We start from the raw sequence: 15929 nt of genomic DNA, 5'->3' as shown, positions 1-15929 counted from the left end.
AAGTTAACATGTCCACAACAGAAACTAGTAAAGCGTATTGGAGATTTGGCAGCAGAAAAATAGGGAGACCGTCAACAATGGAGGGAACAAAGTTCCAATTAAGGGTTCAGAAACCTTTATGCAGGAAATTTTGCGTTTGTAAAAGAAAAAAAAGAGAGATAGGTATGACAGGTAAAAAAGCTGGTAGATCCCACGCCCTGTGGGAATCGATGTTATGCGAAGCAGTGTGCGGGGAGCCTTTCAAGTTAAGGAAATGACCATCATGAGAGCCCCAAGATGTAGGCGGCTGTTTCATGACGTACTTTATAAGAATGTCATGAAATAATTTCATGAGTCCTGAGGAGTCTCTTTGGCTAGGCTCAGGAGACCTCAAGTCATAGTGATGCTCATGACTATGACTTGAGGCAAGTAAAAACAAAAGCAAGTAAAATACATCATACGCGAGTGAACCGCCTGCTTCCGGAACACTGTGCTGCTACTGCCGGCTCTGGCTACATGCAACGAGCTCCTAAAAAGGGAATTCTGAAAAACGCCACCGAAACCAACAAATATCAATGAATAAGCAGATGTGCGTATTCACGACCAACGCTGAGAGTGGGGCTAATTATTTCCCCGAAAAATAGCGTCAGAGTATTCTCCGCCTGGGCTTTGGCGCAGTTCTGTGTAGGCGTGCTTGCGTGTCTGTGAGTATTTCGGTGTGTGAATGTGCATGGTACGTGTACGTGTGTCGGTGCGTCTGCTTTTCTATGCGCGTGTAGGCTTGTTTGTAAGTGTATGCACGTTTCCGCCTGTATGTTTTTTTTGTACACGCATGTATGAGAGAACTACATCAAATGATTAGAGGAAATCACACGCACGCACACACACACACACACACACACACACACACACAAACACACACAAACAGTTCGTCACTGCAAGAATACCATTCGTACTGTCTGCCATAATAATTTCTTTCGTTATTGCTCATGGGCCCTTAACCCGCCGGGGTAGCTCAGTCAGCTAAGGCGTTGCGCTGCTGAGCTCGAGATCGCGGGATCGAATCCCGGCCGCGGCGGCCGCATTTCGATGGAGGCGAAATGCAAAAACGCCCGTGTGCTTGCGTTGTAGTGCACGTTAAAGAACCCCAGGTGGTCGAAATTATTCCGGAGCCCTCCACTACGGCGTGCCTCATAATCAGAACTGGTTTTGGCACGTAAAACCCCAGAAAGAAGAATGCTCATGGGCCCTAAAACACTGCACTCAACTGTTCGCAATCTGTGGAGCTCATCCTCGAGAGCACTATATGAGTGCTCACAAAACGACTACACAGTGTTCAAAGCACTAAATCACTACTGGCTCTTTCATCACGCTTAGAACTTTCGCTCACATACGACCACCTTTTAACTAGATTGTAACGCGAGGTTTTTCCAAATTTTTGTTTGCTACCTGAAGTCAATCCTCGCAAATTGATGTGTCTGAAAAGTGAAGTGATGCACGCAATTTTAATCGAGCGAAATGTGCGAGTGAAAGCAAGCGAGGGACGCGCGCTTTCACGGGGAGCGAACGCACGGCAGAGAGAAAAAGCAATAACTGAGTCGTTCAACAGGTCCAGGAGGCGCAGCAAGCCCGGGAGGCCCAGGAGGCGCCGGAAGCGCAGGTGCCCCAGGAAACCCAGGAGGCGCAGGAGGCCACGGAGGCAGCGGAGGTGCCGGGGGACCAGGAAGCCCAGGTGGCCCAGGAGGCGCAGGAGCTGCCGGGGCCCCAGGACTCGGCGGAAGCGCAGGAGGTGCCGGGGGCGCAGGAGGCGATGGGGGCACAGGAGGCACCGGGGCCGGAGGAGGCCTAGGAGGCGAAGGAGGTGCTGGAGGTCCCGGAAACCCCCCCGGACGCCCAGGACCACCCGGACGCCCAGGACCACATGGACCTCCAGGAGGCCCCGGGAGGGGATGAAACCTTTAGCTGCAACACCAAATGCGTATCTTGCGACCGGGTGCAAGGGTAATTGGCGACTCAAACTCTCACGCGAAATGAGGAAAGCAGGAAGGCAGCGCTGGAGGGACGGGTACGGCTTCTACTTTGCCGCAACTGCGTACTTGTACTTTGCTCGGCTGCGGGCAGTCGCGCACACGGTATCATGAAAGTGATCTCCACACGGCTCTTAACTCTCTATGCGCTGTGCTTTCGTCACTCAGTTGCTGTTGAAGCGATAGACCGCATGAACCTTTGCTCGCTGCCGCCGCGCTTGCTCACGCCAGCGTTCTGACAGTTGTCTGAGATTATCGAGTGTCATCTATTCATGTTCGCTCATGCGCGCTGACACCATGCTTGTTCATTCAGTTAGTAAGCGAATGTGTCCAAGTTTATGCAGCCCATAAAACTACTATCCTGACTCCGCATAGCTCTCTACTAATTTGCTATCGTAATTGCTGGTTCGCCTTTCTGGTGAAACTGCAACTTTTTCATGCATCCGGTGGTTTAGCGTTACTTTAGCGGTTTTCTCTTTTTGTTTTTGCAGGACGCAACAAAATGTCACCCTTCGCGTAACGTTCGCGGTTTTCTTCTTTTCGTGATGAACGCAATGAAAAGTCGCTCCTCGCGTTACAATCGCAGTCGCATTACAATCGAGAAAATTTGGTATGTACCTCCCTGTGTAGTCCCGGCCGAAATATTGTTTTGGTTAGTGCCGGTATTATCCGCCTTCCATTTCTGTGTCCGTTAACATGATCCTGCTCCATTAGTACTCTTCTATGTTGTATCAGTAGCATCAATTACATCATGTGTTTCCTCTAACTCCAAAGTTTTCTACATACCAGGTTCTTTTTCAGCTCACATGTTACACCTTCTCTGACCCCTTCTCGAAAAGGTCTACCACCGATCTTCCTGAGCATTATATTCTCTCACTGCTGCCTTCCCAACTCTTCCACGGATACATCAAGTTGCCTTACTACTATATGCGTGCTAACCTTTTCTTTTTTATCCGTGTTACTGTCGTTACAGTTCCTAGATCTGTTTGACTAGATATGTTCACTGAGCGACTATGGCTCCTCGACTGCTCTCGGTCCTGGTACATTTCCTAAGATCAGGTCATACAGCGGTTCTTCTACGCACCTGGCTGTGACAATTCCTGTATAGTATGTTGTGAATATATACATCTTAGCCTCCGAGAGGTATCTCACCGAGCTTTCCACGAACATAACTGGTTTCACCTGCCCTGTCATGCTTTTTGGAGGTACCAACTCCACCTTACAAGCGCAGTGTCCGCACCCGTGTCTCTTCATACAGTAGCCTTCCTTCATTCTTTACGTTCTACCACTGGCATATCTCGCTCTTTACTCTCGATAATGCCTGCACTTACGACCTCTAATCGTTCCTTTTCTTCAGACCTGCGAGCTTCGCGAGTTTCACTAGGGGCTATAATCGTTTGCACTTCTGGTGATCTGCGTTTGCATTCCTCAGTTTTGTGTCCGCTCTTGTTACACCTTTCACAATATTTCCGTTCACGTTGTTCATCACGTCCCGCACGAACATGAATTGCCTGACGACCGGGACAGTCACAGAGGAAATATCTCTGCTGTCCTCTGCACCCATCCATTTGGGGTTTCTCTCTCAGCTCATCTTCCACTGAAGTGGGAGCATCTCTAACCCGCTTTCCTAATATTCTCAATACCTGCACCTATACAAACTGGTCTGTTTGGTCTGCTATCTCCTTCACAGTTTTCTCTGTTGTTCTGTCGCTTTCGGAAATATAGCTAAACCATTGCTACATCTGGCCAGGAATTGCTCACCCACAACTTTGCCTAGAACTCCTTTATATGTTTTTTTCCGTTTCGGACAGCTCTCTCCACCTCTCAAAATGGTTTGTCAGATGGCATGCGAACTGCTTACTGCTTTCCCGTTTCAGAATCTTCTGGCTTGCACAGTCTGAACTTTCCCAAAAACCTTCAGGGGTCAACTTCATCTTTGCAATAAAGGTTTTTTAACTTTCTCATAGTCTAACGATTCTTCTGCTGGCACCCGGCCAAACACACTCAGAGCCTCCCCTACTAAACGCAGGCTCAGGGCGCTGGCCCACTTGCTCTTCTAACAGCCTTGCCCGACTGCGGTCCTCTCAAACCGATGCAAATACGCATCTAGGTCATCCTTTCGCTCATCGAAAGGTGCCATTAATTTCCTGCGGCGAATTTGCGGCTGTCTGGGAGAAGGTGAATCGGATGACGCCAACCTTAATGTGCTGGTTGCTTTACGGGAACCCGAATTCCTTTCCGCTAGATTATTCATCACCAAGATTTCTTTTAAATGCGAAGCATTTCTGGGCGAACGTTTGCCACTTTGACAGTATCTATCTATCTATCTATCTATCTAGCCACCTACGTCGTGGTGCTCCTATGGTCGTATCGTTAATTTGGTAAGTACCAAAAGTGGCATCAGTGTATGCCGAACATAAATGATAGGTCATGACATGAATTTCATGACATGCGTGTCATATAGGTCATCAAACAGCCGCTTAATATGACAATGACCGAGCGAAAAAGCCGGCAGTTCCCACGCCGTGTGGAAATCGATGTTATGCGAAGTAGTGTACGGGGAGCCTATGAATTTAAGGAAACGGCCATGACAGCACCAAGACGTAGGCAGCTGTTTGATGACCTACATTACAAGCATATCTGAGGAGTCGTGTCGACTAGGCCTAAGAGCCCTTAAGGCGAAATCCTTAGTCATGCTCATGAATATGACTTCGACCATCAATCTTTAGCCTTTTGATTCACATAGTACCACCTCCGAGCACATTACATTGGTTTATGAGTGTAGACTTTTTTCGCTGAGGCATTGTCATTTTTGTTGAGTCATGGTCATGACTATTACTTCTACCACCATCCTTTAGTGTTTCTTTCACTTATTACCCAAGTCCGAACTCCTTTCAGCGGTTTTTGAGTGCTATTTTTTCGCCTTGTCATTTCCATTTTTGCGGAGTCATGCTCACGACTATCACTTCTACCATCATCCTTTAGTGTTACATTTACTTAGTTCGCACGTCCGAACAAATTTCAGTGGTTCTTTTAGCTCGGCCTTAAAGACGTTAAGGCGAAAGCCTTAGTCATGCTCATGACTATTATATCGACCACCAATGTTTCGCCGTTTCCATCACTTAGTACCATATCCGAACCCATTACATTGGTTTTTGAGTGCTAATCTTTCGTGAGTCGGACAATTTTGCTAAATCACGGTCATGACTATCTATGGCTTCTACCATCGCCCCTTAGTGTTTCCCTCACTTAGTACTCACATAAGAACTCATTTCAGTGGTTTTTCAGTGTTAATGTGCTTTTCACTGGGTCATTGACATTTTAGGCGGCTGTTTCATGACCTACATGACAAAAATGTCATAAAATTCATGTGATCACCTGTCATTTTGTTCGTCATACACTGTTGTCATACTGTGCCAATTTTGGTAAATAGCAAGTTAACGATACCACCATGAGAGCACCAGTACGTAGGCGGCTAGATAGATACTGTCAAAGTGGCAAATGTTCGCCAAGAAATGCTTCGCATTTAATATGAATCTCGGCAGATCATGTAATGCGTAGGATGGATAACCGGTGGACCATTACAGAATGGACATACCAAGAGAAGAGAAGCGCAGTCGAGGACGGCAGAAAACTAGGTGGAAAGATGAAATTAGGAAATTTGCAGGTGCAAGTTGGAATCAGCTAACGCAAGACAAGGGTCATTGGAGATCGCAGGGAGGGACCTTCGTCCTGCAGTGGACATAAAAATAAGCTGATGATGATGATTATAAGCCTCATAATGCGGAAAGGCCAGCGTAATCGGCGTTGGTGGGACCTCGATGTTCCAAAAGTGAGCCAATCAAGGCAGTTCGTGACGCCAATGAAGACAAAGTTCATTAAGCCAGAGTGAATTAAGGTAGAGGTAATTAGGGCGAAGTTAACTAAGGCACGTTTAATTACGATATAGTTCTTTACGGCACTCGAACTACAACCAGTGGTCGGAGTCGAACTGAAAACCTTTGTTGTTAATTAAGGCGAAATTTTAGGCATGAAGTGGCACCTGACACCGGCAAAAAAAAGTATCGCCGAGAGCTAGTGGGGCTATACTAGTTCAGGTGTAACCAAATTAGGAAGGCCCACAAAGCTTCAGCAAAGTCACTCCCTCACCAGAACAGGAATTGGCCTCCCTGGTACAGAATTCAGCCGCTGCCACCTTCATGACTCCTACAATTTACCCATGGCCCTCAGTCCCCAGCGGCTGCGGAGCACCTGATCAAGGTGGCGGTCAGACCTGCGAGGCGGCAGAGTCTGAGGGTCTGCGACGACACAGAGAATCTCTGTGTCCGCATAGGCCGCCAATGGAAACTGTACCTGGCAACGTTCAACACGCGCACCCTATCTAGTGAGGCTAGCTTAGCAGGGAGATTGAAGAATTATCAGGTATTACCTGGGATATTATTGGCCTTAGTGAGGTGAGAATAATTGGTGAAGCTTATACAGTGCAGACTAACGGCCACGTCCTCTGCTACAGATGTCCTCCAGGTAGCAAAGAATTCGGGGTAGGCTTTCTAATCCACAAGGACATAGCGGGAAACATTGATGAATTCTACAGCATTAATGAAAGGGTAGCAGTCGTCGTAATACAGCTGAATAGGAGGTATAGAATGAAGGTTGTACAAGCCTACGCATCAATCTTCAGTCCCGATGATGAAGCATTAGAAAAGTTTTATGAAGATGCTGAATTCGCAATGAGAAAGGTGCAAAGTGAGTACACTGTAGCCAAGGGCGACTACAGTGCAAAAGTGGGAGAAAGCAGGCTGGCGACCAAGGAATTGGCCACTACGGCATCGATTCTAAGAGCACTAGAGGAGAGATGTTGGGAGAATTCGCGGAAAATAATAGGCTCCGAATAATGAATACCTTCTTCAGAAAGCGTAGCTTAGTGGACCTTCAGGAAACACAGCTTAAAGTGGACCTGGAAAAGCCCTAATGAAAAAACAAGGAATGAAATAGATTTCACACTCTCTGCCGGTCCCAGCATAGTGCTGGATTTAGTAGGGTTAGGTAGGGTAAAGTGCAGTGACCACAGGCTAGTGAGGTCTAGGATCACTCTCAGTTTGAAGAAAGAAAGAATAAAGTTAGTAATGAACAGGCCAACCTAGACACAGTAATGGTAAAAGCAGACCAATTCAGGCTGGTGCTCGCAAACAAATATGTAGCCTTTGTACAGGAAGATAAAGACAACATACAGGTTATGAATGAAACCGTAACTAGATTGATCTCAGAATCAGCAATTAAAGTGGGAGGCAAGGCACCAAGCCAACGCGTAGGTAAGCTCTCCCAAGTAGAGATGGGCAAAACGGCTCACTTCCGTGAGCGGCTCGGAACGGCTCAGCTCACTGAAATGAACCGGTTCATTTGAACGGCTCACCGGTTCACTTAAACGTGTAACCTGTGTTATGCATATTCTATAGTTATCTTGCTTTGAAAAAAAAGATATATGCATGATTTGATAACCGTGTTATTGGTATTTTCGCTATATTTAGAGAATATTTTTACATATATTAAAAGCGTGAATTTTTAGTTGTAATGAAACTTTCTTTTCTGATATTGGGGATAAACTTCTTATGATACTGTGATAGGCAGAATGCGACGTACTTTTTTCGGAAAAAAATATGTAACTTCATCGTCATTACAGAAGCTTGTCTGTTTTTGTGGTACTTTAAAATCAACTTTTGTCAAAATAAAAACACACAATGATTGTACATTATGTGTTGAATAATATGCTCCGAAAAAGAAGAGAAGACGACGAAGCCAGAAGCGAGCGTGGACTAGAGCGCGCGCTCACATCTTTTAGGTTTTTTTCGCAAGCGTCGAATAAACAAGACGTTCTCTACTTCGGCTCCGCTTCCTGGTTTTTCAACAGTATGGTGCCGTGACCAGGATCCGATCTGCAGTTGAAGACCCCTGACGATGAAGCGAGCTACCTGAAGAGGACGACCGACCGACGCGATCAACGCGACGACGCTGCGACAGAATCGAAGAACGATCCACGTCATCACGAGGCCTACGATTCCCGACGTGTCGACATGGAAAGACTACGACCGAAGCGTGCTACCGTTCGAGCGGCGGTCACCAGGATCATCAACGACATGACAACTCTTATGCAGACGGAACCAACACCATCTGGTGAGCTGACCGACCATCTTAACCTATTGAAGATAAAGGAAGCTATGCTTACGGACCTTGATAAACAAGTAGAAGAGCATGTTACCGATGATAACCTTGAGGATGAGCTTCAAAGCGTCGGACAGTACCAGGAATCTATCGTCCTCGCGAAATCACGCGCTGAACGCATTTTATCCGCTCTGCAAACAACGACTACGCACGCATCTCACGATGACTTTCATCAAGCGCGCGTACACGTTAAGCTACCTAAGCTCGATGTGCCGAAGTTTCACGGTGACCCCATTAAATGGCCAGAATTTTGGGATCAATTTGAGTCTACCGTTCACCAGAACCGATATCTCTCAAACGTAGACAAACTGAAATATCTTCGGAGCTACCTGATGGGTAAAGCGGAAAGTGTCATCAGCGGCCTGTCGACAACTAACGAGAGCTATAGCACAGCTATAGAACTTCTCAAAGAAAGATTCGGTCAGAAGACGCTGATTGTTAACGACCACATGCGTCGTCTTCTGAACCTACGTAAAGTTCGTTCCTGCGAAGATTTCGAAGGGCTTCAAAGGTTGCATGAAGAAGTGCAGACTCGCGTGAGATCCCTGCATAACCTTGGAGTCGAAGAAAAAGAATATGGAGTGCTTCTGAAAACTGCTATAATACAAAATCTTCCGCAAGAAATGGTACTCCGTTATACTCAGCGCATCTTGTCTTCGACAAATACAGGCGTTACTAGTGACAGGCTAGATGAAATGTCTGTTCTTCTAGACTTCTTGAGCCTTGAAGTAAGAAGCCGGGAACAGGCTATAATGATGACTTCTGACAAGAGAGAACAAGCCTCAACCTCAAAACGACAATCTAATGAACATTTCCAAGGTTCTGCATCTATGTTAACCGTGAAACTGACTCCAGAGAGTTGTATAATGTGCGGAGACAAAAATCACTCGGTGGATGTCTGCCCAGCGGAACTAACATTAGACGAGTAAAAAGAGAAACTACGCAAATTAGGATGCTGCTTCCGCTGCGGTAGACAATACCACAAAGCTAAAGACTGCCGAAGCTGGAAGAGACTAAGCTGTGCGAAATGCAAGGGGCGACATATCACCACGATGTGCGACCCAAAATGGAAACAGAAGAATACAGAAACACAGACAACTGTTTCCGGCTCGTCAACAGACTCGCTAAAGTACACTGTTCTTCTGCAGACCGCCCAAGTTTGGGCTTTGGGCACTGGAAGCAAATGATTTGTAAGAATGTTGATTGATGGTGGCAGTCAACGCAGCTTCATCACGGAAGAATTGTCTAGGAAGCTGAAAGCCACTGTGTTAGCAGAAGAGCAGCTCACCATCTCGGGATTTGGAAACGTTTCAGCACCACGGAAATATTATCGGAGAGTACGAGTCACGCTGCATAGCCAGTACGACTCAAACTCACTTGAAGTAGAGGCTATAGAAGTTCCCGAAATATGCAATGACTTGTCAGCATTGACTGAGACAAATGTACTTGAAAAGTTGAAAAGCAAGAACTTACCTTTGGCTGACGTCAACGCAATTCAGGTCTCGCCTGAGCCTGGAATAAGCGTGCTTATAGGTGCAGACTATTACTGGCAGCTCGTCAGCGGAAGAATTCATCGACTGGACGACTCCTTGACCGCCATCGAAACTATCATCGGATGGACACTTCATGGAGATACCAGAAGCCCACCTAAGTTCTACAAGCCGGAAACCGTAAGGAACTTCAACATATGCCTAACGGAAGCCAATGTTTCCCAGCAACTGAGGTCTTTCTGGGAAATAGAACATCTGGGACTGACTAACGAAGAGAGACTTTCGAAAGATGACGAATCCGTCCTGAAGAACTTCGTGGAATCAACTATTAGAATCAATGGTCGCTATCAAGTTGAATTGCCATGGCGCAGCAATTGTTCCCAGCTTAAAAACAACCGGGATGTCGCGTTAAAGAGGCTGGAGTCCTTGCAGAGAAGGTTACATCGAGAACCAGAGTTTCAGAAGGAATATGACACTGCTATTAGGAGCTACTACAGCAACGACTTCGCTGAGAAGGTCACAACGGACAGTGCGAGTGAACATATCACGTACTATATGCCACACCGAGCAGTAGTGAGACGCGACAGAGCTACAACGAAAGTACGGGTGGTATTCGACGCCTCTTCTCGTGCTGCGGACTCACCTTCACTCAACGACGTCTTGTGGATAGGGCCGAATTTGAACCCCAACATCCTCGACTTACTGCTGAAGTTTCGCAGCTTCAAGATTGGAATTTCCGCCGACATCGAAAAAGCGTTTCTTCAAGTGTCGCTGGCTGAACACGACCGAGACGCGTTTCCTTACTTCTGGTTTGAAGAAGGGTCTTCCAATATTGAAGAACTGCGCATGACAAGGGTTCCCTTTGGCGCCTGCAGCAGTCCTTTTCTCCTTGCTGCAACTCTGCGACACCACTTCCAACTGGTAGAAGACAAATACCCTTCTACTGCCAAACTATTGAAAGATCATTTCTACGTTGATGACTTGGTCATCGGGGCGCAGAACAAAGAAGAAGCGCAGCAAGTCGTTAGCGATTGCTTCGGTATCTTGAAAGAGGCAGGAATGCATCTAACAAAGTGGACGACAAATGATGGACACTTACGAAACTTTTACAATAGTAGAGACGTAAAGGTACAGTTCGATGTAGAAAACGAAAAGAAGATTCTTGGTCTCGTTTGGGATACCGACAAAGACATCTTAAAGCCATCACTAACGAAGATGCTTGAATCATTGAGCGAGCAAAAGGTTACGAAAAGACAGATCTTAAGCTTCGCCTCACTCATGTACGATCCTTTTGGATTCTTAGCGCCTTTCGTGCTGGTAGTCAAGTTATTTATACAAAGGCTGTGGTTAGAGAAATACACCTGGGATGCGCCACTTCCTGAGTGCCTTCTTATTGAGTGGAGAGCGTGGACTAAAGGCCTCAGAACTGTTCATCAGCTGGAAGTTAAGAGACATTTTGGTCAATTCCTCCTGGACAAGAATGTGCAGGTTACCATCCACGCCTTTAGTGACGCTAGCCCAGTTGCGTACGGCGCCGTGCTTTACCTTCAGATACGAGACATCAAGGGAGACAAAACAGTTCAGCTTCTGCTAGCCAAGTCGAGAGTCGCACCTCTACAAAAGATAACTTTGCCACGATTAGAACTGATGGGAGCCCTCGTTGCAGCTCGACTAACTGCAACAGTGAAACGTGCCCTAAACCTAGAGGGCGTTGAAACAGTTATGTGGACAGATTCTATGATCGTGATTCATTGGCTACGCCGTTCAACGAAACGCTGGGAACAGTTCGTAGCAAATCGAGTTGCACAGATACTCTCCCTAACCGATTTGAACATGTGGAGACATTGTCCGGGTGATCAAAATCCAGCCGATTTACTGTCTAGAGGAACCACTGCGGAGCAGCTCTTGCAAAGTTCGATTTGGTGGAAAGGACCAAACTTTCTTTACACTGAGACGACTTTCGACGAGCCTTGCTACATCGAGGATATAGTCGAAATAGAAGAAACTACCTGTACAGCCGCAGCAATTCAGGATACAGTCGGCCTAGAAGAGGAAACTACGTGTTTGAAAGCAACAGCTCGACCAGTGCTTACGATTGTAAACATCGACGACTACAGATCTTATAACCGACTGATGCGTATAACTGCATGGATACAACGATTTACTAAAAATTGCAGGTACGCAGACGCCAGAAAGAAGGGACCTTTAGACGTAACTGAAGTACAAGAGGCTGAAATTTATTGGATATGTCGAACGCAAGATAAAGTATTTGGACCGGATGTCAGCAGAATGGACATTACGCTCCAGCGGTTCAGACCATATCGCGACGAATTAGGGCTTCTTCGCTTGGGCGGTCGCCTTCAGTTCAGCAACCTTCGGGAAAGTTCCAAGCACCCCATTCTGCTTCCTGCTTCAGACACATTCACAAAATTGTTGGTCAAGAAGGAACACCAACGACTTTTACACGCTGGCCTCAGTTTTCTTTTAACTGAACTGAGAGAAAACTTCTGGATACTGAGGGCCAGACAGGTTGTAAAGAAAGTCATTCACGAATGCACAGTCTGCCGGCGATATGCCTGCAAGCAATACTCGGAGCCCTTCGCGCCTCTGACAGCCGAACGTGTTCAGCCCTCTCCACCTTTCGAAGTCAGTGGTATCGATTTTGCCGGACCGCTTCTACACAAGGATAACGGAGGACCAACGAAGAAGTGCTACATACTCATCTTTACGTGTGCAGTCGTCAGAGCGGTTCATCTGGAGCTTGTCACCAATCTTACTTACGACAAATTCCTGCTGGCATTTAAACGATTTGTGGCACGACGAGGAATTTGTAAGATTGTATATTCCGACAACGCCAAGACATTTAAAAGGCCTCAAGGGAGATCCAGCGACTTTATGAATTAATGAAATCACAGGAAGTACAATCGTATTTCGGAAGTCACAGGATTGTTTGGAAATTTATCACAGAACAAGCTCCCTGGTGGGGAGGATTCTGGGAACGACTCATTAGATCTGTGAAGTCTACATTGAAGAAAACACTGGGAAATAATTTCTTCAACTATGAAGAACTTTCGACCACGCTCTGTCAAGTTGAAGCGATGATAAATTCACGACCGATAACATTTGTGTATGCAGAAGCCTCTGAACCAACGCCGCTTACGCCAAGTCATTTCCTCATAGGACAAAGATTGACTATGCTTCCTCCAGACTTGTCGAGCACAGCATCAAAAGAGACACCGTCGTCACGCGAATTACTTCAACGAAGATGGAAACACAGAGAACATGTGTTAAACAATCTCTGGAAGCGGTGGCGACGAGAGTACCTCCAAGAACTTCGTTCAGCTCACATTAATGAAACTAGACACTCAGAATCAGTGAAGCTTGGAGACATAGTACTGATAAAAGAATTAAACTCGCCAAGACAATTGTGGAAGATGGGACAAGTGACAGAATTATTTCCGGGCAGCGACGGCAAAGTTCGCTCATGCAAAGTGCGCACTTCTAGTGGAAACACGTTGCGGAGACCGATACAGATGCTGTATCACCTAGAATCTTCTGGACAAGCTCCGTCTTGAAAAGAAGCAAGCACACGCAAATTGTTCGGCCGGGAGCTGTTGAATAATATGCTCCGAAAAAGAAGAGAAGACGACGAAGCCAGAAGCGAGCGTGGACTAGAGCGCGCGCTCCCATCTTTTAGGTTTTTTTCGCAAGCGTCGAATAAACAAGACATTCTCTACTTCGGCTCCGCTTCCTGGTTTTTCAACATTATGTTTCAACTTTATACATTGATTCACATACGTACGTTCACTGTATTATGAGGAAGCTGTAATGCCATGCAAAATGAATGTAGAAATCATTTCTTGAAGTAATATACAAAAATCATACGAAAGTTCCACAAAACTGCCGCACGTACCTTTCGTTTTTTTTTCTCTTGAGTGCACGCGCGATACTGGCGATCATGCCATCATACGCCAGGACAAATAAAAAAAGAAAAAAGAAGAAATGAAGTTCTATTACAACACAAGAGATCATTGACCTCGTTTTAATGACGTGCTAATGATGCACGCTCAGAAATTTCACTGAAGTGGATGTCATAGGCGACATTTTCATGACTACACTAATTAGCACAAATGAAGAACAGGACGTAAACTGTAGGTTCACCTGTTGTCTTTAAAGACACGGAAGACCATCTTCGACGTGTTATTGGACGAGCGCACGATGTGCGATCGGTGAGAGTCGTGAGACATCATTCGAACAGCAGCAGGAAACGAACGGCACAATCCTTTGCCAATTAAGACTTCTTTATTTCTCACCTCGGTGGCATCGAGTGCCACACCATAGGACGCACAAAAAACCAAAGGGAGCGCTGCTCACACCACACACGGCGAGCGAGTACCAGTAGCGCGAGCCCGCACACACCGGCCACCATTCGTCGGTCAGAAATTGAAACCCAGCAGAAGACCCAGCTCTGACGGAACGGTTCAGCACGGCTGATTCAAGGAGAGCGAACCGGCTTCCTAACTCCGAAAGAAACGCCGCTCACTTACTGAACCACGGCTCAATCACTCTTCAAAAGAACGGCTCAAAAGATCCTGCTCGTTCCTGAGCGCCTTCTAGGAGCGGTTGCTCACGCTCACTGAACGAGGGAGAGCCCAGCCGGCTTCCTCTCTCCGAAAGAACCGCCGCTCACTTACTGAACCACAGCTCCCTCGGTCTTCAAAAGAGCGACGCGCTCCTGAGCGCTCAGGAGCGAGCCGGATCTCTCGAAGAGCGAGTGAGCCGTGGCGAAAAGCGCGGTGAGCGCTCAGGAGCGAGCCGGATCTTTTGAGCCGCTCTTTTGAAGAGCGAGGGAGCGGTGGTTCAGTAAGTGAGCAGCGGTTGTTTCGTTCTTCAGCCGAAGGCGAGGGGGTGAAGGCGACTCTTGCTAGGAAGGGTGGGAGGGCAGTTGCTTTCTCGTACCGCTAATAGATGGCGCGGAAGTCGCGCCCAGCAGAAGACACGGCTCTGACGGAACGCATCGGCACGGCTTTCTGAACGCGAGAGAACCGGCTCCCTTTCTCCAAAAGAACCGCCGCTCATTTTTACTGAACCACCGGTCACTCGCTCTTTAAACAGAGCCGCTCACAAGATCCGGCTCACTCCTGAGTGACCCATCTCTACTCCGAAGTAACAAAGGACCTAATAAAGAAACGGCAAAACATGAAAGTGTCAAACTCTAGAGGTCAGTTAGAATTTGTTGTATTGTCGAAGCTGATCAACATGAAGAAAGTAAGGAATATCCGAAATTATAATGTGGAAAAGATTGAGGAAGCAGTAAAATATGAATGCAGCATGAGATCAATAAGAAGAACACTAATAATAGGAGAAGGCAAAGTGTATGCACTGAAAGATAAGCAGGGTAATATTATCAGGAATTGCCATGACATAATAAAAGCAGCGGAAGAATTCTATACTGACCTGTACTGTGCCCAGAGCAGCCAAGCTACTTTCATTCGAAGTAGTGATGAACATGATACAGACGCCCTTGCTTTAACTAGCGCTGAAGTTAGAAGGGCCTTGAAAGACATGGCCAGGCAAAAAGCTGCCGGAGAAGATATAATAACAGTAGATTTAATCAAAAATGGAGGAGATATCATGCTTGAAAAGCTTGTGGCCCTTTATGCGCAATGCCTCACGACTTCAAGTGTACCACAAAGCTGGAAGAACGCCAACATTCTACTAATCCATTAAAAGGGAGACGGTAAAGAAGTGAAGAAATAGATACCCATTAGCTTGCTTTCAGTATTGTATAAAATATTTACGAATGTAATTTCAAATAGAATCAGGGCAACACTTGACTTCAGCCAATGAAGAGAACAAGCTGGCTTCAGGAAGGGATATTCTACGACGGATAATATCCATGTCATCAACCAGGTAATATAGAAATCTGCGTAGTACAATCAACGTCTGTATATGGCTGTCACACAATATGAAAAAAAAATGTGGTTGATCCCTCTTATATAGGAATCGGTATAGAACACGAAAGTGAAACGTGTCTTCACAGAAGTAGTGTAATGTTTATTGCACATTGATATATAATGTCTATTGGTGTTTTGTGGCTAAAGCGCCCTTAGGCGTTGATGCACCCACGCTGACGCCTGGTGGCACGTCTCCTCCATCACGACTACCAACGTCGATGACCATGAGCAACCGTCGTGCATATGGAAGCTGCACT

General features: G+C 46.4%; 1 protein-coding gene across 20 annotated transcripts in view; it reads left to right on the top strand.

Moving 5' to 3' along the window:
* Window positions 1-15929, top strand: part of LOC119466292 (cuticle collagen 2-like) — a 1179781-nt gene that overhangs the window by 516441 nt on the left and 647411 nt on the right. For 5 of the 20 annotated variants that reach the window (XM_049656739.1, XM_049656737.1, XM_049656735.1 and 2 more), the window contains one exon: window positions 1589-1639. The exons of 13 other annotated variants lie outside the window; for them this stretch is intronic. In XM_049656739.1, coding sequence (XP_049512696.1) covers window positions 1589-1639 — 51 coding nt within the window. Of the gene's footprint in view, window positions 1-1588; window positions 1688-15929 lie in introns of all 20 variants that reach the window. 2 more of the 20 variants (XM_049656733.1, XM_049656730.1) reach the window with 1 other exon arrangement.

The sequence above is a fragment of the Dermacentor silvarum genome, chromosome 10 (genome assembly GCF_013339745.2).
Source record: "Dermacentor silvarum isolate Dsil-2018 chromosome 10, BIME_Dsil_1.4, whole genome shotgun sequence".
Classification (NCBI taxonomy): domain Eukaryota; kingdom Metazoa; phylum Arthropoda; class Arachnida; order Ixodida; family Ixodidae; genus Dermacentor; species Dermacentor silvarum.
The sequence above is the reverse complement of the archived record's forward strand: the minus strand, read 5'-3'. Positions and strand labels throughout refer to the sequence as shown.